At 37.4% G+C, this 26,001-nt stretch overlaps 1 protein-coding gene across 1 annotated transcript in view; it reads right to left on the reverse strand.

Annotated features, from left to right (window-relative positions):
• Positions 1–1,704: 1,704 nt before the first annotated feature.
• asic4 (acid sensing ion channel subunit family member 4) overlaps positions 1,705–26,001 on the reverse strand; it is a 126,433-nt gene continuing 102,136 nt past the window's right edge. The window contains exons 2-10 of the mRNA XM_014471971.2: positions 16,279–16,423; positions 14,369–14,496; positions 14,111–14,264; positions 9,069–9,122; positions 6,780–6,933; positions 4,518–4,609; positions 4,308–4,387; positions 3,204–3,314; positions 1,705–2,477 (exon numbers count right to left, since the gene is read on the reverse strand). Coding sequence (XP_014327457.1) covers positions 2,292–2,477; positions 3,204–3,314; positions 4,308–4,387; positions 4,518–4,609; positions 6,780–6,933; positions 9,069–9,122; positions 14,111–14,264; positions 14,369–14,496; positions 16,279–16,423 — 1,104 coding nt within the window. The 3' untranslated portion in view covers positions 1,705–2,291. The remainder of the gene's footprint in view (positions 2,478–3,203; positions 3,315–4,307; positions 4,388–4,517; positions 4,610–6,779; positions 6,934–9,068; positions 9,123–14,110; positions 14,265–14,368; positions 14,497–16,278; positions 16,424–26,001) is intronic.

The following is a 26,001-nucleotide window of genomic DNA, read 5'->3' on the forward strand; positions in this document are numbered from 1 at the left end:
AAAACTTCACACAGATTAAAACCTCATGTGTTTGTATTCAGCCCCTTTAATTGGATACAAATCATTAAGTTAAAACATGCAAACTGATGCCGTCAGCCAACCAGGTTTTATAGATCAAACTTGAGGTTCGTGGGCCAAATCTGGTCCGCCAACACTATTCATGTGGCCCTCAACACTCTACATAATAGAACTTCAAAATAAAATTTATGTTATTTTATCAGTTGTCATTTGTATCATGTCAAATTACATAAAGGTAAAAGGATGCTAATATTATTTAATTTCAGGAAGTGCACATTGAGTTTTATTGATATTTTCTGAGAGAAAAGGCCCTTACATGTTGATAAGACCTGAAACGAAAATTTGTTTCAATTTTGGCTAAAATTCAGAGGTGATCAGGATTTTACAATTTGTGCTGCTAAACATTGGAACGGTTTACTTAAAGGGCCGGTTTAAGTCATCGGAATGGACTTAAAGGGCCGGTTGTGCCAGAATGTATTGATAAAACCTGCTCACAAGCTGTTGAAATACCAATTAATTCTTAAAATTAAATAATATTGAACATCTTTTCTGTCCTTCCAGGATTTTATGATTGTTTGGGAATTTTTTGCAATAAAAATCAAAGTGTTTGTGGTACTAATTTGGAAATATTTGCACTTATTTATGACGGTAAATGTCACTTTTTATTACTCGCTGTACAGATCTCGGATTATAATTGGACATTAATTAAGACTGAGGCAGCTGTTCAGTATAAGTAAGAAAGTTTTTGACAATTTTTGTAAAAAATCAGCAATAAACTCCCAGCTATATATCAGTGCAAAAAGTTTGGGGATTTGTTGATTTTGTGTGAAATTCCACGATAATTTGCAAGAAACTGGAGGGACTGATCGATATAATTTGGCAGTAAACAGATAAAAACTGCATTAATTTGATTGATAACATAAAATTTTAGAACACTTTGTATTTAGTCTACACTCAGAGGGCCACATAAAAAGCTATGGCGGGCCAGATTTGGCCCACAGGCCTCGAGTTTGACACGTGTCCTAGAGGTTTGTTAGGGAATATTAATGAACACAGCAGACAGGACAGGGACACATTTATAACAAAGTTTAAAGCAACATCTCAAGTTTTACCATTGCAGTAAACCTCAATCAATCTTCTGAAAATGGAAAGAGAAACACAACGTTTGGCCTAAATGCAGGATGGCAGCATCGCCACACAGCGGTGGCAGCATCATGCTATGGAGCTTTTTTCACTGGAAAATGCTCAGATTGATAAGAAGGACAATTATGCACCACTCTGTGTTGGTATGTGACATAAAGTCCAGATGAAATACATGAGTTATGTGGCTCTGATGTGACAAAACATGAATAAGCTCAAGAGCTACGAATACGTTTGTTATCCAGTTTTGTCAGCTTTGCGGTAATATTCGGCAGTCAGCGGACAGTATTTGCTACAATCGTGATGTTCATATAAAAAAAAAACTCCTCTAAAATGTATAAATAATTAAAAGTGATACTACATAAGTTATATAGTAACTAAATATAAACAACAACCATCAAAACAAACCTTGTAGGACTTTGTGATTTATGTACAGGTACACTGCTACTCTAACACCTTCACCACAAACCGGACAGGATGCTTCATGTGGAAAGATGCTGCTAGCTCCTTTCTCAGCCTAAATAAATCCACTCACACTTCGGATGGTTCAACACCAACAAGGTTTGCTTACTGTTATCTTGTATACAATACAGAACAGACAGATAATAGTACTTTGTTAAATAATTACATAATTTATCAAGTGTAATGATCTGATACAGCTTCATGAAGTCAGAGTAGATTCAGGAACAAAGACGTAATAATATTATTAACAATTAAAAATAGATGCCAACAGAATAAATAAATCCTTTTTAAAGTGCATTTTTCCTCTTATCCCTTCGTAGTGATCATGTACCAAAGAGTTGGTCAATGTAGTCTCCGAGAAGTCAAGGCGACGCTGAGTTAGGTTTGGTTCCCATTTAGATCAAAACGAGAAAAACAGACAAAGAAGAAGAATTAGAAGAAGAAGAAGAAGCCGTGTCTGATTTGTGCCTAAACTGTACATACAAGTGGTTTGTTAGCAGCACAAGTTTAGTGTTTTTGACTTTGGCTGTAGCTTTTCACTGGTGAGAGCAAAGAAAATACGGAGATGCAGAGGAGGAGGAGGAGGAGGAAGAGGGAGGGAATCTGTTTTTGTCTCAACACAGATAGTTCCTGTCTTGTTTTGTCACCAGGACTGGAAACAAAAGCTGGCTTTAGCAAGCGAAGTCCTCAAATATGCCGTGGTGTCCCGGGCGATGTTGGTGCGGCGCAGGAAGAGGGTGAGAAAGAGGGTGCGGGTGAGGATGAGGGTGGGGATGAGGATGAGGGACGTGGTGGTTAGGGAGGATCGTGTTGGCGTACGCCCCCTCTGGGTGACTCCGTGTCGTGTCATTGGGCTCCTGTCGGAGGCAGACAAAAAGTCAAATCCAGGATCACATATTGAATAAGTTCATATTTCACAAGTTTTTTGTTTTCATCTTTCTTTCTTTTTCATCTTTCCAGTGTTTTAAAGTAAATATTATGGCTGAAAACTGAACAAAAAGCTGTGATTAGCCTAGCCTATATGAACAAACCCCCCCTGCTTTAAAGTGTCATTTGTCTGTAATAAACGACCTGCTTTAGAAAACATAGAAAAGCAACAACTAATGCGATACTCCTTCACCTCTCTGTGACTCCTTGGGGCTTCCCCGAAGCTCCTCCAGAGGAGGAGGCCCGCCTCTGACTTTGAAGCACCGCTGGAGTCCACAGCTGTTTAGCCGAATTACTCACCATCTGTCACAGTTACAATATGCAAAGCAGACTTCGACTCGCTCAGACTTAGATTCGACATAAGAAGTCTATTGTTTAGAAAATAAGCGACCTCAGAATTAAGTTGAGCAATGATGAATTTGAGCTCCAGGGGAGGTTGTGTTTTGCAAAGTGGTTAAAAAGTAATTAGGAGCATTACACTCCTTATTCTCATGTGGTGGAAAAATATTAATTTGCTTCTCTATTACTTATCCAGTTGCTGTTTTCTAATACAGCTGGCTGCAGTGCTGCAGGGTGAGGGTGTAGGGTGTAGGATGTACACTCAGCATGAAAACTAGGAAAGAGTAATTTATTACAGAGCAGTTTTTGTTCAGTACCTTTGCTTTCATTTCTTCTAGACCCACTGTGGCAACAGTTGTGGTCGGCTGGGTATTCTTCTTCTCTTCTTTCTGCGGTCTCAGCAGACGCTGTAGCCGATGCTTGATCAGCTGGTTTCACCGAGAGAAAGTCAGGCGGGAGAAAAAACCCGGAAAGAAATACAGCATTTGGAAGAGGAATTCGCCGTAAAATCATTGTATTCATATAGTTTTGTGCTCAAAAGCATTTGCCCCCTTACAGATTTCTTCTTTCTTTTTCATGTTTCACTCTAAACCTAAGACCACCGTACCAAATGTCAAGCATGGTGGTGGCAGCATCATGCTAATGGCTAATTAGCTACCAGTGGTACTGGTGTATCAAATAGAGTGAATATGGTTCGTAAAAAGGAGCATTACCTACAAAGTTTGGCTTGAAAATAAATAAATAACAGTATATAATCGCGATAATAATATTAATAGATAATACGTTTGATAGAATATTCAATAAGTTTACTGGAGTCCGATCCAGAACTGCACAGCATTCTGGGAGACCTCTGACGTCTAGCTAAGCAAAGTGGGTAGCACCAACTAACTCACTCACTCTTTGGTTACCTAGCAACTCACTTATTCTTTGGTTACCTAGCAACGACCTGTAGAGTAACTTGCGCAGCAGCAATTCAAGGTTCTGCCACTGTGACTAATAACTGCTTAAAAATAAACAACAACGGCGGGGAACAAAAACTGTGGATAAAACAGACAGTATTTCAGACATTAAAAACAAAGAACTAATCAATAATTATTGATTTTGACAGATATGAAACACACATATTGTCATATGTTTTTCAGCCATATTAAGTCCAAAGTTTTCAGCTTTCCCTTCGTACCAATAGCTAACCAGCTGAAAGTTAGAGACAGTTGAGTGTCCCAACAAATTGATCTCTTAAATAAATGACTAAAAGCTAAAAAACAGCATCACATGCTTGCTTTAATAAGTTTCTATAAGCTTCTGCACTGGAACTAGAATGTAGATTCACAGAATTAGTGTTTTGTCTGGATTAAAGTCAACAATATATTTAGTAACAAGCTCTTGGTGTTGCTTCAAATCCAGCAACTTGAAGACTGTACCTCATAAATGTAATCCAGTATTTCTAAGACTGTCAGGATGCTGGCGCCGATGAATAAACCCATTTGTCCACCAATGTCACCTGAAACATAGAACAGCAATGTTTAAGGAAAGCAGTAATAGTGACATTTTCTGTAAGTCTTTACAAAATTGAGCGCCACAGTTTTGAAAAGACAGTTTATAAATCAATTTTAAAAGAGAGGATTTCTTACCTAATAATCCTGCGACATCGTATGCTTTCTTTTGCTCAATTGTTTCATAGTTCAGTGCTTCGAAAAAAATATCTAACACCAAGAAATTGTCTCTGTAAAAAAACAGGAAAAAAAGAGAGACGGAAAACAGCAATTCAGAAAACATCTGTTCTTTCCCTGTTATTCACTTCAAATAGACCTAATTTAAAATAAATTCACCAAGTCATCTTTTTGGTCACGTTAACACAGGATAGGATAACGAGGCCTACAGTGTTTTGAATAGATCTAACCAGGGATTGTGAGATAATGAGGTCTTTCAGGGTTTTACAGAGATGAGCAGGACGTGCACCAACAGCATGCTTAGTCACTCACATCCTCCGGTCTCTCTGGAGTTTATAGAGTCTCGTAATATTAAATGTTGTGAATCTTCATGGGCTCTGTGGTTTAGCCATGTTTATCTGCTCTTATATCCCGTTGATTAGACACTGAGAGGCGTTACAGATTCCCCCTGAACTGAATTAGCTTTAAATATTAGCAAGTGCTCCATAGAACATCTTGCTTGATGTTCCTTGAACTTTTCCACCTTTTGTCACTTTATTACAATAAAAATTAATGTATTTCATTGGGAGAGATTAACGTAAAGAAATATAAGTATGTGTTTATGTGTTTTTTCCTCAAGAAAATCTGCAAAATGTTGATTTACTGTATATAGCTAACTCATAATGAATAGCATCTCAAGGCACTTTAAAACTACAAACACACAAACAGACTGGATAAAATGCCACTTCTAGTCCAATCTAAAACTAAATTTGATATAAAAGCAGTCAAATTCAGATGACACTGCCAGGAACTGAATGAAGTATATTCCAAAAAGTTTAACCTCTTCAGCTTTGGTACAACTATAAGCTTGAGTAACATCCAATTTTTAATACATAAGAGTTTTTATGATGTCAGCTTTTTGGGTTTTAACAGCTTCTGGTTTCAGGAAATTCTTTCCACAAGTTTTCTGAGTGTTTGTGGACATTTTTGACAATTCCTTCAGAAGTGTATATCTGAGGTCAAACACTGATGTTGGATGAGAAATTCTGGCCTACAGTCTCTGCTTAGATTCATCCCGAATGTGTTCGATCGGGTTGAGGCCAGGACTCTGTTCCAGGCAAGTTCTTCCAAATCAGACACCCTCATCCATGTTTATGCAAACTTTGCTTTGTGCATGTTGGAAAATGAAAGAGGCAAATAATAAAGAGTTTCTTAATATTTCAGGGTCCAAGTACAGAAAAATAGCACAAAACTTTCCACTTTAAACACCAAAGTGAGGTAAGTGCCATTGTCCTGGTAACTGTCCAGCCAAGACTTGTGCATTAGATATTGGAAGAGGACATTTCTGACTATCTCGCACACAGATAAAATAGAAAACAACCAAAGTCCTTAATGTTTCTTTGGTGTCTGGAAAAGGAGCTACGACACATTCTATGGCTACTGTGCCATTACCTGGCAACCCCAGCTAAGCCCAGCCCGTCACCTAGCAACCCAAGCAGAATTCCAGGACATTTGGTCAGCTGGTTTCTATATGCACTTTACAATGGTTGCTGGAAAAGGCAAATGATTTGTTGTTGATTTACAGTTCAGAAGCTACTTGCGAAAGTCTTGTTGGTTGTGCAGGAGGTTCTTCTTCTGCTTTTCAAAGACGTACGGTTGTATAATTGGGCATCTGTTAGCAGCCCTTTTCACATGTTAGTGTAAATGTAGAGTTGGAGGCGCTTGTTGGATTTCGCTTTGGGTTTTTGTATCACATAAAATATCCTGACCTTTTTGGTTGTACCATGACAAACTGTGAAAAGTCCAAGGGATAGGAATGCTTTATGTTCTGAAATTTAAATCTAGCTTATCACACCTATAAATGTTATATTTTACAACAGTAAATGAAGCTCTGTTTGAGGTGTCTTAGCTCTATTGAAACCAGTCAAATTGCTGTTAAGATGCATGTTTTCCAGTGACAGACAGACTAACGGTGGAAAACAAATACTCCCACTTCATCATAGTAATTACTTCTACTCATATAACACAAAGCAATAAATGTTTATTACCATTAGATTGAATTAAAAATAGTTCCAATAATCAACATCTGTTTACTGGAACAAACGTAAATTGATGCCTGGATGAAAATCTAATTGATTCTACTTTATATTTATTGTTGTTTGTTAGCACTTTATGACTCCCTAACTGAGCCACACACCGCCGCTCATAAGCAAGCTTGTTTCTGGCTGAAGTCGTTCTCCGTACCTGATGTAGTCCTCTGACTTGTCATATTTCCTGGACAGATAGCGAGCCGAGCCCTTGCTGGGGATTTTGACCATGGAGAGCTCTTTACCGTAGCGGGTGAGATTACAGGGCGTCTCACATGGACAGATATCCCCACTGTTCTTCTGTAGCTGGGCTGCAAACACGCAGTTTTAACAGACATAAGTTGTGATTTTAACTTGAATTAAACTTATTTCACATTGAAAATAATCACATAAGAGATTTGTTATGTCTTCAATCCCTTTTTGTAACGGCATAACATCAAAGATACGGAGACGTTTCAGTCTCGTTGTGTTGTAACATCCACTGTTGATCAAGTATTTTGGTCTTCAACTGCCTTGCTCTAACCGACCCGTCGTCCCCCGGGTTACCGTTACCATAGCAACTCTGAACATCGCAAATACATAACATGATTCTGGAGCGAAAGAGGTTGATTTTCCAGTAAATATTCCATCCATCCTTCGTCTAAACTGGCTTATCTTTGGAGTATTTTTGAGCTGATATTCATTTACAGCCACATTAAGTCAGTGTACAGCTTCGATGGTTCTTCACATGGTCTAAGTGTATTTAAGTAGACTTAAAATAAGACAAAACTAATTTACAAGTAACTTTTCAGCAAGATGTAGGAGCTTGTTTTAATATAGGAGCATGTTTTAAATATTTCACTTATAACAAGACATTTTCCCCGTGTTATAAGTGAAATAATCTGCCAGTAAGGAATTGTTGACTTGAAACAAGTCAAAGTTATTTGTAAGTTAGTTTTGTTTTATTTCAAGTGTACTCAGATATTTGCACTAGAAACTGGACCAAAAATACTCGGTAAGATTTTGTGTTTTTGCAGGGTGTCCGGTTTATTCTGGCTGAAAAAGGGCGAGAGAGAGCAAGACTTGCTATGCATCAGATTTTCTGTTATTTAACTATTCTTCCTCAGCCTCTGTTCGTCATGAAACATGTTGGATTTAGAAATGTTAACCTTTTGGAAAGCTAACACTTAAATTTAAGATCTTCTGTAGGAAAACACAAGAGTCCTGTTTTAGTAATGCAACACTATTTGCAAGTGTAAGACACTTAAAACATTTTGAAAAGTCTGCTTTAAGGGTTTAGTCCTTAGCAAAACCTGTTGTGTATCGACTATTTAATGTAAATTGCCTCTGCTTCTAGTACAAATAATTAATGACCCCTCAAGCAGAAAGGTTAGACAAAAAAAACATTTTAAATGCTTTTCTTGTATGGTCTTATCTTAAAGATCTTATAAATAAATTGGAATCGATTTCCATGCTTATCTGCAGCAAAAACTGGACATCAGACTTTGGCAGAAAACTGATCAGTGCATCTTAAGGGTTCACAACAAATCAACAGACTATCGTCTAACGGAGAACTGCAGCAGTTGAATTCACAGAAATAACGGCAGAAGACATTTTCTCTGACTAAATGAACAAGTAAAGTCTGCAGAAGAAAATGCATATAGTACCTTTTATTCAATTAAGACAAACATACAGTAAGTGGCTGGCATATTGATAGATTAAATACATATTTATGATCTCTGAAACAATGGCACTCCCTTTCCCAGCCTGTCTCTTAAAATTCGGAAAGCATTCAGTTCTGGCTAAAAATGTTCAGAGGAAGCACTGAAAGCAGTAATTATAATTTGATGATTTATGGATTTTACAACTCTAACAATAAGGTTATTTGTATGCAGGAGCACGGAGGCCTACGTCTGTCTGATGTAGGAAGAAAGCACTTCTACGTAAATGCAGAAATTATTTTTTAATACATCACCTTTGATGGAGTGGTGAATCCATCAGTTTGAGTCAGGAATATGGCCCACATGAATGCGACCCATTCTTGTAAGATATATCTAAGATCTCATTCAGCCACATTTTAAACAGAGTTTCAATTCAGTGAAGGGAGACATAATTAAATTTCTGGCTTATTTGGCTGAGAAATGATAATTGTCCAGCCAAGTCAATAAAATGGCCCCCTTTCACTGGAGTTTCTTTGAAACCAAGGTTCGGCTACGATATCCGCTGAAAGGGGAGGGTGAGGTCAGAGTCGAGGCTGATGGGCGCTGGGGAATGAAGCGCAGCTTTAATTTGAAACATTCAGTGTGGAAGCAGCGCCAGCATCAAGCGCTAAAGTACCCAAATCACCACGAGAATAAGTAATTTTAAAATATCCAGTCAAAGAGAATATGAAAAAATATCCTTATCGTATTTACCGATTGTGTTTTTGGGGTAATGGGAAAAGAAATGAGGGAAGATTGTTTCTTACCGAGTGCTTTGTCAACACAGTTGATTTTACTGGGAGGGCAGATATCTGCAGTTCCTGGAAATAAGAGCAGAATGTGAATTTGATCAATCAGAAACAAAATGCTCAGTGACCCGTGTCTGCTGCAATGAGGGAGCGCGTCTGTGAACAACGCTCCTCTGCAGCTGATCATTCGTCTCCACATGAAGGCGGGCGCGCTTCACGGCCCCGTCTTGGACGTCCGTCCTTGATTGCACGGAGAAATGGAGCGTGCTGGCTCCGCCCGCGGGGCATATTTAGACACTCTTTAAAATCCAATCAACAAGCCACTTCTTTGCAGAAAACACACACTGCCCAGGTCATTAATGACACGTATTCATCAGCAAGACAATTAATTTGTATTTGTGTGTTTGTCTGGGAGAGAAACACTCATGGGGCTAATGTTTGTGGAGAAACGTTAAAAGGTTTCGACAAATATCTTTTTCTCTAAAAAAACGGAGCCGCCGTCGTCTGATTTCATATTTTAAATATATATTTTTTTACATTTCAAGATGTATTTGAGAGAAGAGGCAAAAAGCCATTCTCTGTCTGCTGTCCACACATCAGGAACAAGAACAGCTTAATGGCTTCTTTTTGTGGTGGACACCCAAATATAGAAATAGAAGGAGGCACTGAAATATTAATTTTTTTAACTTGCAAATCTCTAAATAAAACATACAATTTATGGTCTCACTGTTTAAGAGTCCCAATGTTTATGAATCGTTACTTTTAAAATAAATCCGAGGTTTTTGACAAAAATAAAGGCTATAGCTAACAATCAGATAAAGTGTCTGCATACCTTTTATATAGAATAATTAATGCTTTTTTAATGTAAAACAAAATCCTTCATACGTTACTTAATCAGTGAGTAGAGTACACCTGTACGTAATTTAAGCTCATTAAAGCATTAATTATGCAAGAACATTAACCATGGAGGAGCTGCAGAAATCCACAGTTCAGGCAGAGGGATTTGTCAACAAGAAAACTATAAGATTTGCTGAAAAAAGTAATTAGAAATCCAGCTTACAGTTTGGCATAAGACATAAAGAAGACCCAGCAGACAAAGTTTTCTGTTGTAAAATCAAACGTTTTGTTGTATGTGAGGCAGAAAACTAACACTTAAACCCTCAGTAACCAATCTCTACTGTGAAACATGGTGGTAGCATCATAACGCACTGATGCTCTTTATGTTTTAAAAATAAATTTCTAATAATAAAGTTGAAAATCATATATTATTTCCCAAACGTATCACATTTATGCACTACTCTGTGTTGTCGAATATGAAATAAAATTCCCCAAAAATGCAAACTTTGTGGTTGCAACATGGAGAAATGTGAAAAAAAGTTTACGATTATAATTACATAAATACATTGTCTTGGTGTTTTAAAAAGTATTTTGAAAATAGAAAATGTATGCCACACTTTTCAGGTTTTCAGCTGTGAAAAATATTGACATGTTGTCCTCCTTCCATGTCACAATTTTGTGTAATTCTGTGTTAATCTTCCAAATAAAGTCTAAATTTTAAGCAATAACATAAATTAAAGTTAAGCGTTTGGATACTTTCTCAGATTTACAGTCACATTCTGAGGCTGCAGAGTCTCAGGTGAATAATTTCCTTATTTAAGCCTCTCACAAATGAACTGTTCTTTTCTCTCCGAGTCTGTGGTGTTATGATAAGATCTAAAGAGTTCTCTAATGCCTTCAGATGGCCCCTGGAGTCTAATGGGGTGTTTAAAAAGGTCTACAAAACAATTAAAATAAATCAACTGGATTTCAAATGACTTCCAGTTCATCCAGAAATTCCCCCAGCAGCTCATTGCGCCTGACAGCAAAGCGTTTAAAGTCTCCATCAAAGGATCTGCCAGTAGCTTTTGTTATAAAGTCACTGCATTCCTAATTAAAAGGAGAACGGAGGGGATTTTTCTGTGAACATACACACAGAGACTTTAATGGAAAGGTGCTTTTCTGGTAGTTTTATATCCGAGATGAATAAGAGCAGCAGGAGGTTATGTAGCAGAGCTGATTTTAAAAACAGGTTTCATTTAAAACATTTATGACTCTCAGGAAAAAACACTCCAAAAGTCATCGTTACAATAAGGAGGAGCACAAGTTTGAATTTACTGGGAATTTTCTCTAAACTACACAGTCAAACTTACACGTATTAAAATTCTGTAAAACATTTTAACAGCCACATTTCATCCTCCAAATCAGAAAATCTGACTTTCTTCTACAAAATTATGTTTTTAGTCTCAAAACTCTGATATAAATCACAGAATTCTGTCTTCAGTCGCAGAATTTTCACTTTAATCCCAGAATTATGTTTTTAATCTCCAAATTTTGACTTTACTTCAAAATTCTGACTTTAATCTGGTAATTCTGTGATTAAAATTAGAACTCTGCCCTTTTTCACTCATAATTATGTCCTTACTCTCACGAATCTGAATTAAATTTTAAAATTTTGACTAATTGTCCGTTTTAAGTAAGAATTCTGTGTTTAAACTCAGAATTCAAACTTTTTTCTCAGAATTTTGACATTTTAGATCTAAAAATTTCCTTTAACCTTCTGACTTTTCTTCTCAGACTTTCAGAATAGACATTGGAGAATGTTCAAGCAGAAAAGACCTGCACCACAGCCGGACTTGCTTTGACTAGGCCACTTGAAAGCTTTCACTGAAATGGGCTGTATCTCTTCATAAGACTGGGATGAACTGGATGAATTTATTTTATTTCTGAAAATAAATCCTGTATTTAGTGTCCTTGTAAGACACTGTGAGGTGAGATGACACCTGTTGCTAATTGGTGCTTTTTAAATGAACTGAACTGAATTGCGGTTCCAGTGGTTTATGAGCTTGTGACAGCCACATCGGTTGGATTTCCTCTTCTAGAAGTTGCTCTTTAAACCTTTTCTACCTCAGATTACTTGAGCCATTCATTTAGGTGTTTTTAAGTGTCGGCTGTGGTGTGACATTGGAGACGGTGCGGATTTCCTCCCATAACTCGGAGCTCTGGCCTTCTCGCCTGCTCGTTAGCCACATCACTCAAGCAGCTTGCTTCCAGTGACTCAGCTCTTTGACTTCCTGCTCTCAAACCGTGATGACGCACGAGCGCAAATATGTCGCCTGATGTTTGTCAGGCCCAACTCTCCAGCACATTCAGATTCTCCACAGGGAGGTTGCTCAAATGGTTTTCTTTGAAAAAGAGAAACGTAATGAGGGTTCTCATTGACAGTCATTTTGAAGACATAAATTTGCTTCATGTCGTTTATTACCGTAAAATCTCAGTTCTTTCACTTGTGCCACTTCGTGCTGATTGCGATTAACCCTGTGGCTTTTAATCCAGCGGTTTAATGGTTCCACACACTGAGTCCAACGGGATGAATTATGGCAACTGTGATGACAGCTTTACATTTCTTCATTTTAATCGCTTCCAAAGTGGTTGTGACCACATCAGTGGAAACCGACCACATTCCAATCAACCTCAGATACGCTTTCAGCTTAATTCCAAGAAACAAATCACAAAGCAGTCACTGGAGGAGGAAAGATGTCATAACTGCCAATAAAAGCTTGGGGGAAAAAAGAAACATTTTCCACATGACGCAACATCTGGAACAATCATCTTTAGCTGGAATGAGTTGAATCAGTTGTTTTCTGTATGATGTTATCAGTCTGCGATAACATGTTTGGCTGCTTCAGTTTGTTGAGGTTTGGAGATAAATGTTTCTGCAAACCTTTCGCATTACATTTTTTCCTTCACTTGGGATCATTGTTCTGTTTCAGCACCAAGTATTGGTCAACTTCCAGTTATTAGACAGAAATAAAGTTGGATTTTTTTTTACATTTGCATCAGTTGGAGACAAAATGATCAGACTGGACCAAAGTATTAGTCAGGACAAGGCTGCTTTGTAATTACTGAGTTCTGCTTGTGACGCCTTTCTTCTTCTACAGTCTCCATATGTTGGATTAGAGAATTTGAGTTTCTTTATTATTATTGCAAATTTTCTACTTTTCAACCTCATAAATTTCCTTTGTTTTTAGAGCAGCTGTAGATAAAAAAACAGGAGTAAATTTCCGCCAAAATCTCAAACATCTTAACGTTAATCTGAGAACATTTCTAGAAAAAACAAGGAACTTTCTGAGTTTGAAAAGTCAAGCATTTTTAGAAAAGAATTTGGAGATTAAGATAAAGTGTCTAGGAAAAACTTTCTGAGTTTGTTCTAGCAAATGTTTTACTTTTCCAACTCAGAAATGCCCTCAGTTTTTAGGGCGATTGTAGATAAAAATGGAAGAGGAGTAAATTTCAGCCAGAAGACCCAGAAATTTTTATATTAACTTCAGAAAATTTCTAGAAAAAACAAGAATATTTTAAAATTTTACAATTTGCTAGAAGAAAACGCACAAAGTTCGAGATTAATTCCAGAAATTTTTTAGAAAAAAGTTGAAAGATTGGAAATTTCCACATTTCAAGATTGAAACTTTTAAAAAGTTATTCCAGATTTTTTAAAAAACATTTCAAACTCACAACTCACAAATATCAAAAGATGGGAGTAAATCTCAGCCCAAAAACTTGAAAAAAACCTTTCAGAAACTTTCAAAAGTTTAACGTTTTTAATTTTTGACATTTTTTCCTTGAGTTTTTTCTAGCATTTTTTTTACTATGCAAACTCACAAATGCATAAATAAATGTTAAAAAAGGAGTATATTTCTGGCCAAAAAAACATTTTGAGATTAATCTCAGAAACGTACAACAAAAAAAAAACAAACAATGAAATTTCTGAGTTTCAAAGGTAAAACATTTCAGACCGTTCAATCTGAGAAATTGTAACTTTTTTTCTAGAAAACTTCTGAGATCTCCAGATTTCTGAGTTTTTGACTTTTGAAACTCAGAAACTGCCTGGTTTTCTCTAGAACATTTCAGAGATTTTTTGGCAGAAATGTATTCATTTTCGTACGTATCAGGCCTTCGTACGTGGCCCTGATACGTTTTTATACAGATTTTGTTTCACACATGCAGTTTTCTGCGTTTCTTACCAGGCATGTGAACCATCCTGCAGTTGCACACGCGCATGACCTCGTTGGTCTCGCAGAGCAGGCGACAGGCGCTGATGCTGTACGTGTCGTATCCCGGGAACTTCTCCCTGCTGGTGGAGCGGCAGTTCCCCCAGGGCTGGGGCAGGTAGGTCAGCTAAGTACACAGACATGTATTAGACTAGGCTGAGCTTCCAGCGGCGAACAGTTTCAGGGAGGGCAGCACAAACAGCAGCAAAGCAGGGATGAAAAAAGGCCTACCCTTTGCTCCTGACATGAAACGAAGGTCTGGAAGCCGGGCGAGACGCCGAAGCCCAGCTGGTGGATGTAGGGAGGCTCGTCCTGACTGTGGATCTGAACTCGGATGCCGGCCTCCAGGGACGTCTCATCTACGCGGCAAAACAATGTGAAGCAGAGCATGAGAGTGCAGTGGCGGAAGCAGAGTGAACGCGAGGATTTCAGGAGTCTGCATCATTTGACAGCTCAGATTCAGCTTGATGCTAACTGCGAACCGCATTTCAAGCATGTTTGGGGAAATAAAGCCAACAGGGAAGAATATTATGCAGCAACAGAACAAGCACAGATCACAGTGTGTTGGTCGGGAATTCCCTTCAACAAATCCCATGGTTTATGTGTAAAAGCACTGTAAAAAAGATTCAAAAAGAGAATTACAACAATCCAAACTTTAGCGTATTGTTCCAAATTTCTGCTTCTCTGTATGATTGGATTGAGTTAATTTTCTATAAAGTGAATGAAGCAACATTAATTGTGAATAGGTGCTGAATAAATAAACTAAATGAAATCTCCTGGGGTATATTTCCTACAGATTTGCACATGTAGAGCCATTTTTAACCCAGACTATTCTATTATAGCATGGAGGGTCAATAACTTGTCCAACTAACAGGTTTTCTATCATATTTAACTCAATTCATATCCCCACTAACTGTGAGGTTAAAAAAATCCAAACATATTCACATCCCAGGTAGATTTAGATTGAATGTAATCTTCGAATTATACAAAAATATTTCTTTTGACCAGAAGTAATTTTATTGACTTTGAGCAGCTTGTATGGAGCTTGGACTTGAATTGGACGGGTAATCTCCGAAGAGAGTTAAATTAAGGTGATTACATGGGAACCGTCCAACCTCACACTGCAAAAACACAAAATCTTACCAAATATTTTTGTTCTAGTTTCTAGTGGAAATATCTCAGTACACTTGAAATAAGACAAAACTAACCTACAAGTAACTTTTCAGCAGATAGGAGCTTATTTTTAGTTAATAATTCCTTAAAATTGATGAAAAATACAAATTATAAATGAAATAATCTCCCAGCTTATGGAACAAGACATTTTGACTTAAAATATTTGAAACATGTTTTTAAACTGGCAGATTTCCTCACTTATAACTAGGACTTTTTGTTTTAATTTAAGATAACTTAAAACATTTTAACTTTATTAAGTTAAAATAACTTAAAACAAGGTATTTCTTGCTGAAAAGTTACTTGTAAGTTAGTTTTGTCTCATTTTTACCCTACTAAGGTATTTGAACTGTAAACTAAATCCAAAATACTTGGTAAAATTTTATGTTTCTGCAGTGCAGGAAAAGGATAAAAGACTGGGATCTGATCAGGCAATCTGACATAACGCTCATTACCAAAGAAAAATATTTAATGTATCATTGGGAACATGCCAAAAGGCTTTTTAACAAGTATTTGATATGCTAAAAATAAAAAAATATATAAAGACAGTTTTTTTATTAAGAAATTGCACATCATTTTAAAATCAAATGTAGATAAATATGAATAAATATATATATTTTCTTTTTATTGTCATCTCAGAGAAGGTCATTTCAGATTGGTTGAAAATACATTTTTAAATCTAAATATACTGAAAGTATGAATAATTTTAGACGTAACTGCTAGATTTTTATACATTACTGCAATTTGTAAAAAAAAATCAAAAAAAAAATCAATCAATTTCCTTCCACTTGTTAATTTTGCACGTTTTTCTCTTTGATTCATTTAAAAGACTCCCAATAAACCACACTGAGGTTTGTGGAATCAACATTTTGCAGTTCGCTGTGTATTTACAGTGTGGTGCAGATAAAACGATGAATTAAATGATTATTTCATGCTGTGTTTTGAGGCCGTAGGATGTTTGTGGGTCTTACTCGTCTCTCTCCAGATGGGCAGATACTCATCCTGCTGGATATCCAACATGATCTCCAGCCCATTTCCCATCCCGCCCTGCTTCGTCTTCTTGGATGTCGTCTTGTTGCCATTAAAAGTGTAGCATTTCCCGTATCTGGTGTAAACCTGCACACAGAGAGATTCATATCGTCACTGCAAACATGACAAAGTCCACATGCCGCTTCTGACGAGCAGAGCATTGAAATGACTGCAGAGATACGGGGGCCGGAAAAAAATAAAATAAAATAAACAAGCTGAATCTCTGCCTGAACAGGCAGCTGAATATTACCCAGAAACCTCTGGATGCAGTCTGCTGGCTTGCTCCCTCATGGGCCGAGATAAGCTGTCTTTGAATCAATTTCTGACACTACACAGCGCTGCACAGTAGTACCAGCATCCCACTGTAACGTCAAAAGGACACAGACTTTTTCTTTTTAATCTTTCTTCAAAAGCAAACAAAAGACAATAATAGAGAGGCTGTTTTGAATGAGTTATCACAACTCCACCTATCAAGGGAGTTGTCTCGGTGGGGACACATCATCTCTTTGTTTATACCTCTCATCTGAACTGCTGCACTGCAGAAAATATTCAGCCTACAAGCCGTTTAACGGCTCCCTCCTCGGAGTTTTAAAGGCACAAACCGTGAGCCACATGCAAACAAAAGAGGCGGTGCAGCACAGCCAACAAAATAAAAAAAATACAGATGGAAACTCTGCCTAACCTGCACGCAATGTGTGTGTGTGTGTGTGTGTGTGTGTTTTCTTCTCCTGGATATTTGATTCCAAGTGTAGGTTGTTTGGAAAGACTATTCAGCTGAGCACTTGTGCAATCCCTCCACTGAACTGTAAAGGTACAATCAGAACTTAGCAACCATAACCAGGTATGGCAGGTGTCCAGTTCTGGATCTCTCTACAAGCTGATGCAGAATGCACCGTGCTCAAGCAACACACTCCTTCCAAAGAAAGACCGCTGCAGGTGAGTGTTTGGCCTTTGAAGCACAAAAACACCAACAGATGTGTGAGGGAGATTTCTTGTTTCTCGCATCTTTTAATTATTTGCATCTTTTAACAGATTATGGAATAATGAAGATGTTCTGACGTATATTTGTGCAAAAATGGTGCAATACGTTCCCTGAGACGTTTACATGCACTCGTCAATGAGATTGCTTAGTTTTATCAGAGTATCAGTAAATTTCAAAATATGATTAAATGCAATTTATGTGCAGTTTAGTGATACAAGTCATTCATGTATATGTGCCATTGTTACACATGAAAATGCTGGTCAGTGGTTCATTTTTTATGGTTCATAGGCAACTCTAAACAGTTGGGTTTTTAGTCCAGATCTAAAACTGTAAGTCCATATCGCCCAGCACTACTTTCAACAGTTCCTGGAGAAAAATCGGTGACATTAAAACAGAGCTTCACCCCCTGCAGGCGTATAGGTTGTGGGATACTGTCACAGCGCCAGTGTTTGCTAAAGCACCACTATCTGTGCTCTGACTTTGATATCAGTTTGATACACCTAATGAGCCCTATGATGTCTAAATTAGGGATACTGGCTGAACAGCACAAGCTCTCATTTACAGACCACAGGGTGTATCCGCCTGTGAGACGGCTGAACAGCAAATCAAAGCCACTGTTATTGGATCCAGTCAAGTAATTCTATGGAACGGTGGGTAATTTTGCGATGTCCACAACAGTGATTAGAGCAGAGAAACGAGTAGCGTTTACAAAAAGCGGCTGCTCAGAGAGACAGCTGTGTTTTTTTGGTGCTGTAATACATCTCTGGGGCTTTGATCATGGTGTTTGAGCATGCTGGTTTGTACGCGTGTGTCTTTGAATAAATCAGAAATGGTTACACTCAAATTGAGTCCTGTTTGAGGATTCAGAGAAACGGTTGACAATTACAGATGGCGGCTCCAGCTCTGATGTGGATTTTCAGCCGCTTCTCTCTGCATTTTTGTAAATTGCTACATCTTTTCAAGGGGAAGTGATTATAAAATGAAAGTTGGCAAAGGAGAGAGGGTTCAAGTACTCAAGTGTGACTTTTGACTGACATGTGCTATTAGGCTGAAATGGTTTAATCTCTATTTGGCGGGTGCTGCGGAGGTAAGCTGCACTTATCATTGATTCCCCGCCTCCACCCGGATTCATTGACACACTTAAGCCTCAACTGGAAGTCTTTATCTGATGGAGCAAACCAACCGAGGCAAAGGAGGATTTTACTTCAGAAACGCTCCAAACACCCTTACCAAGAGCCAGGGTTCCGCGCTAAAACTTCTGCCTCTGAAGGACACCTGTGTGTCTCCAAATGATATCCCCAGAGAGGACGGAGAATTTTTCCCATCATCTCTCCCAGGAAATAGACGCTGGCAGAGCTTCCACTGCTTTATTTCTCAGCTACTGAACGTTCCTCCGGCTCCTCTCTCCACACCCACAATGTGACTGATGGAGCATTTTCCTCTTGTTACATCCAGCACCAAATTTAGTAAAGGTAACAGGAATGACGGGCAAATCCCAAGCGGGGACTTGGCACTGCTGCCGACAAACTGAAACAAAGTGGCAGCGTGGAAGTTGGGCACTGAAAAGAAAGGATATATTGTGCTGCTTTGAGCGAAACCAGAGCCTTCACATCACCTAACAGAGAGCAGTCTGCTTACGTGACATTTAGGGCATTTAAACAGTAGGCTTTGTTGTGCCAGTATTAACAATTGCTGAACCATTACAGTATCTGAAAGTAAGCAAAGGAGCCTAAACCCCAAATAATTGTTTTCTTAACCCCTAAACCTAAACCCCAAAGGGTGTTTTCTTATCTGATAGTTTGATAAAGTTGCAACATTTGTTACATTTGGTTCGCTTTCACACTGCACTGTGTCAAACAAGCCAAACCATTTCAGAAACCTGTTGACCCATTTGCTTGTGCTCGTCCTGCACCAAGAACCACTAAAAGAAATGATATGAAAACCATTGAAAAAGACATGAGCGCAACTTCCTTTTTGACAAAATGTAACCAAAAGTGGAGTGGTATCAGATTTTAGCAGTTGTAGGATTTCTCTTCTGTTTTATAGGCGCTGATTTCCTTAATTTTGGGAGATTAGTAATTGGCTGATTTTTACATGTGAAGCCGATCCTATCCATCGATCTTATCTACCTCTGCAAAGGTCTAAAAAATCAACCACTGTCCTCTTCTGTTCTCCCGTGAGAGAGGTTTGACTGAAAGACCAGCCCACCAGGTTATAACTGAACGTTTACAGTTAACAGTCTGTTGCCAATTCAGAAACTTTCTTGCTATACTGAGCAACATTTCAGAGTATTGGCTAAAATCTGAATGGGCAGGTGAAGCTTTTTAAATGATCAGTAATCGGCAATTGGCCAAAAAGCTGCACCCATAGTTTTTGGTAAAATACTACAAACCATTTCTCCCACTAGCAATAGACTCTCACATTTGTTTTGGTTGTATTTACCCAGAATGCTCTGCGCTATAGTTCACTTCCTGCTTTTGAAGCGATCTCGGGTCCACCCGGTGTTCACATATTCATTTGAATAGCATCAAAGTTCACTTCAACCAAACCGAGACCGAGGTTTTTAGAGTTAGCTTGAAGGTCCACATCAAAATTTACATTCACACCTCCCCAAACAAATCAGACTTTCAAGAGAAATGAACTAGAGTTTGATTAAAATGGACCAAACAGGGCTGGTATGACAGCACCCATAGAGTGTACTGCCAAAAAACCCCAAACTATTTTGCAATAACAAATAGAGATTGTTTTTTGAGTCTAGATGTGCACAGCTGGTACATACAGATAATTGCTTCTACCAGCTGCTGGTAATTGCAGTGAAAGGTTTTTCTATTAAATGACTCGGGAGAGACAAAATACGAATGCACACTACAAGGTATGAAAACCAGGCATCTTTCAAATTTGCTTTGTGTGGGTCAGAAGAACTTGTTTTTGATTGTAACGTGAAAAACTGTGGTAACACTTTATTTGAAGAGGTGTTCATAACACCTATCGTGAGCGTGGAGTCTTCAAAAATATTTACAACTGTCGTCATGAAGTGTCATTCGGTAAATAATTACACTTTTAATGCAAAGTTGCATTAAAAGTCCATTAAAAGTGTCATCTTTGCATTAAAAGTGACATTATTTATTATTATTTACTCATGTTAGTCTTATGCACACCCCTTCTAATAATGTTACCTAAAAAGTGTAAAAATGTTGATATGAATATTTCTCCAAGGTTTTTAGCAACTGGAAATAAATGGTCACTTACTGTTTTTGTGCAGAAAATGTGATCAGTGTCTAAGATCATTTTGTGAATGTTTTTAAAAAAATATCTATCTGTTTCCTGAATAGCAGCTTGTTGATGTGTTTTTGCTGTACATAATGTACCTGGAATGTAATTTGATATTGTTTCTAAATAAATGTAAGTGTACACGTAATGTGAAAACGATGGACGGCGTTCTGTTTTATCCTGCAGAGCCTCTCTTCTGTTTCTGTGTTTTTCTTCGACCTTGCTGGAGTTTTTTCTTATCCTTAGAGGAGACATGTTTCTCTTTCACCACTCTTTTTTTATATTCAGTGATAGACTGTGGATGTTTGTAAAGTAAAAGCAATGAAATGGCATAAATGACGTTGTCTTAACTTCTTTGGACGAGAGTGTGAAAGTGGAAAGGCACAAACATTAAGAAACAGTTTTCCGTTGCCTGAATTCATCAAATTAGCATAAATTGTATCTTACAAATTACAATGTGAACACTTTAAATGCAAATTCACGGTGTGCCATTTTGCCAGAGTTTTTCCACCAAAGTGCCTTGTTTCACTTCCTGCCTCTCCTGGATAAATGCATTTGGAGTCCAGGCCCTTAGCGTGTAATTCAGGAGCCCTGGTGGGCTAAACCTTTAAACACCCTCGTTTTACGGCCGTGATCTGACAGTCCTAACTTCTCCCTTTTAGAGAATCTGCAGGGATCACTTCAGTGCTTCACCGGAGGACATCCATTTCCAGGCAGGCTGCATGTCATCGGGTGGTTCTCCGAGTATGAGCAAGAAGGATTTGAATTCATTTACACAGGGTGGTGGTAAGTGTGAGAGCACTGATTGGCAGATAAAAACCATTAAGGCCGGCTCATGAAGGTTTAAGGTTGACAGAGAGCGTTTTCTGCTTTAATGGCTTCATTACAGCGTCCCAGCAGTGAGCCTTGAATAACAATGTCACATAAGCTTACTATTTACATGTTTTTTTAATGTTCTGCTTGGATTGTTGCAGAGGTAGGTTATGCTATAAAAACCTTCTCATACAATCATTTTGCTTATTATAAACTCATTAAGGCAGAAATGGCTTCTTTACTGCAAAATTCATATCTCATTAATATATTGTGATGGGTGGTGGTAACGATATATATCACAATGTGATTTGTGTAAAATTTACAATAGAAACAAATAAAAAATCACATACTAATTGGGTGAAATGTCTATATTTTTATGTGTTAAAACTTGATTAACAGATTTTTGTGTTATTTGTTATGTTGCTGCCTGTCATTCCCTTAAGCCCTGATTGGCAGCAATATAATCTCAATGGTGACTACCAGGAAAAATCAAAGTTAAGTAATTAAATTAAAAATCTACTTCTACATAGAAACACAATCATTTTAATCTAAAATGAATGTGTGAAATTCTGCTTTTTATTTGCTGGTATTTAGCTAACTACAGCTGCAAGCTTTGCTTTAAGGTGGCAAAACAAATTACTTGTATTTGATAAATCCCACACACTTTGCAGATGACATTTTTCTGCTGTCTGACAGTGACATCTGCCGCACTCTTCTTGAGCATCGCTCTAAAACCGCGGGAGGTTAAACCCGAACCAAGTCCAGATAACTGATGTTTGTGCACCTGCCTTTTTAAGGATCTCTTCCTTTGCGCTCTCCACCACGCTGTTTCCCGCTGGTTGACGATTATGTCATCAACATGCATTACCGTGATTAGCCGGTAGACTGACAAAAAATCTAATTTCTATCATTTCTGCTACATATCATTTATATTGCGCATTACCACTGCAAATATTTTAAAGACAATTTTAAAACTAATGTCAGTTTCTACCAATCACGTTGAATAATATCTTAATATTGTATCAAAATGTATTGTTCTGTTTTCCATCGTAGCATATAACGTTGCATTGTTCAGCATCATATTCTATTATACCATTTTAAATTATTGTGTATCATATTGTATCACACGGTGTTGTCTAAATCATATAATATATTATAGTGTTCACTATGCTAAAATTAATAATGAAAATAATTTCAGCGACCTATTTGCATACAGTATGCGGACTGTTGCATATAAAATTCCCTAGCAGTGAATATTGTGCTAGTATCAGTATTGGGCCAAAGAAAGAAGGCAGCTGGAAGCTTTTAAAATTATGACACTTTTGACGGTAAAATAGACAAGAAATTGAACAGCAGCTGCGCAGGGGGGCCAATTTAATTTTTTGTCATGGGACCCAAGATTCCTGGCATCGCCCCTGATCATACATAGGTCACATTATGGAAGAAAATTATATTATATCAAATTACCATAATTTCCCACATTTTCCCAGAAATACAGTAATACCATATTGTTGTTTAAAAAGAACTTCCTGTCTTAGAGGGATTGTTTTTGGGGTTTTTTGCATTAATTTGCGTGATGCAAGAGAGCATATTGGAGCAGTATGGTAGTAAAAAAAAAGAAAAATGTTCACATTTTATCACCTTTACGCAAATGTTCACATGTACTGTGATGGTCAAAGGGTAAAGCCACAAAGCTGACTTTAAAAGACCTCTGGGAGACACTCAGTTCTCTGTAAGCTGCAGGCTTCACAAGCCAGTCTAAAAATGTAAGGTCTTATTTTCTCTGAACACAGAGTAGAACAGAATGTGAGAAATGAGTCTTCAAAACAACAACAACAACAACAACAAAAGACAAAAAGAAAACACAATTTAGGGTGTGTAAGTGAAAGGAGAAAACCCAGTGAAGGCATTTCTGCTGTATCCATTTTTCCCTTCAGACATGCTCTCAGAAACATCCATTTAGGCTCCTTGAAGAGAAACTTCCTTTGTGAAGTAACTGTTACTTCTTAAAACTCACAAAGTGAATTTCCCAACATCACACAAAGTGTCTGTAGTACTTTGCAGACAAACTCATGAAAAGAGCTGAAAGGAGCAGAAGCAACTCAACTGGGTTTGATCTGAACAGCTTAGAAACACACAAAAACCTAGAAATTTATATTAGAGATGTCTTCTGCAGTTCAATTCTAGTGTTTTTCTGTTAGTTCTTGGAGAAATTAAATTTCCCGTTACAGTACCTTTCAAAAGTATGCATCCGCATTATATTTTTAAACCTTTTTTACATTACAGTTGTAAATATTAATGTACTTAGTTGCGATTTTATGTAACAGACTGAACGCATGGTGAAACATAGAGGAGGCAGTATGATGCTGTGGAATCATTTGTTGGAATGGCATAGTCAAAGTACAAGATGCGATTCTGGATCTTCTACTGTGTCTCAATAAATTTCTACAAAAATGTATTGTCCCATTGAAGGAAACATATTAAAACCTGAAAACTGAATATAATATTTGCTCTGTAATCTAAAAATAATAAATTTCTTTTCGTAGTCACTATAAATCAAACAATTTAGATTCAAAGACGTAAATCCAAATGAATTACTGAGTTGTAGGTCTGTGGATTTTTGTTTTGTTGTAAATAATGTTTAAAACAATGTAAAATTATGCGCCTGTTTGTGCTTGTATATCAAAAATCACAACAAAATACACTGAGGTTTGTGGTTTTTATGACAACATGTAGAAAGTGTATTTACATTTCAGCTGCATCCAACTGAATTTTATTACCAAAGAAGCATCTGTGTTTCCTGCACTTATTTAGGTTTTCACAATTACATAAAAACATATAGACTGAATCAAAAGTAAAAACAAAACGGCAGTGATGATAGTAATGCTTTTTTCTTGCATGGACATGAATGAATATCTGAAGGCTTTTTATATTTACCAAATAAACTGATGTCACACTGTGATTATCTCATTATTGTAGAAACATTTGGAAGCATTCAGACAAGGCTGACAGCAAGGTTTCTGGGATTTTACACATATTTCAATCCAGATTAGAAACTGAAAAAAATGAGAGCAATTTGTAAACATGCTTCCAAAACAAAAAATCATAAGACGTCAACACAGATTTTTCTTTTATTCCACCTAACATGGCACAGTTTAGTTACAGAAAGCACAAATAATCCTCAATCAAGTGTCAGACACATGATTAGGATATTAAGTTTAGCTTGGTCATAACCCCACCATGCCACAAAAAAAAAAAAAAACAACAAAAAAAAGAAAAACAGACGCAAAGCGGTGCAGCTGTCTGGCATGTTTTGCACCATTAACCTCCATCTCAATGTCTGTCTCATAACGCAGCAATTCAAAACATTACAGTGTGTCATTTCCAACCTTCATTACACAACTGGGAAGTGAGATCCCAATGGAAATTTAATATAGTCATAAAACGAAAGTAAATACAAGGCACTGTCTGAGGTTGGATCGGTGATGTTTTCTCAAAGAAAGCAACAGTTTTGTGTTTTTCTTTGCTAGATTGTCAGTATATAAAGCTTCTGTGTATGTTTCAGGTCCAATATATGTGACTTCACGACAGACACAGGTTCACAGTATTTATCCTAACTAAAGAGAAGTTCAAGTAGGCGGTTAACATCAGTCCGGCAGCTTCTGCCCCAACGTTACAAACAGCAACAGAGAAAGAGGCTGATGTGATCGTATAGTGGTATTTAACATAAATTTATATCATTAATCCACATAACTAATCTCATCTTTAAATTAAACAACAATTAATATATATTTTTAGTTCAGGAAATAAAATCACACATGTAATATTCAAAGAGTATCTCACAATTGATAACTGAAACATTACTTTGTATTAAACATTAAAACATACCTAAAAAAGACGAAATGAAGTTGGTGATTAACATCAGTCCAGCCGCTTCTGCCTCTATGCATATGGTTAAAAACATATAATATAGCAAAATTACTCATGAAACAATGTGTATGATTAAACTTGTCTAAAATATATCTTAAAATGTAATACTTGTAAGGAAAACACAGATGCATATCACAGCTACGCAGGGGGAGGGGCTGTCAGTTACTGGTTGCTACGGTAACCACCAACGGCCAAGAGCAGCGCAACAGAACTTAATACACCAATAAATATCTGGAAAAACTACTTGTTGACTAAACAAAGTAGATTAAAAAAATAAATAAACACATTTCGACAAACTTCATATCTGTAATATTGTTAAAATAAAACCCTGTTACAAGTTCACTGATTATTTAGTGTAAGCTGCATGTACAGCTCCATTTTTAATACATTAAGGCTCGAATAAGAACCTGCATCCGTGTTTCAAGTGCTGTGACTAATCTCTTCTCTTTCTTTGCCGTCCTTCCTGATCTGAAGCCAAGAGGAGTGCTTTCAGGCTCCCCCTCTCCAGCGCCCCACTCTCCGCTACTCCCTGCATGTCCAAGCATACTCAACTAATGGAGCGGCGAGGGACGCTCTTGAAACAGCGGCTGAAAATGGACATGCTCTCCAGCACAATACACAGCCTCACAAACACAAGAGTCCACTATATTCAGCACTCTCTGTGATGTGA

This window comes from Xiphophorus maculatus, chromosome 7, assembly GCF_002775205.1.
Source record: "Xiphophorus maculatus strain JP 163 A chromosome 7, X_maculatus-5.0-male, whole genome shotgun sequence".
NCBI lineage: Eukaryota > Metazoa > Chordata > Actinopteri > Cyprinodontiformes > Poeciliidae > Xiphophorus > Xiphophorus maculatus.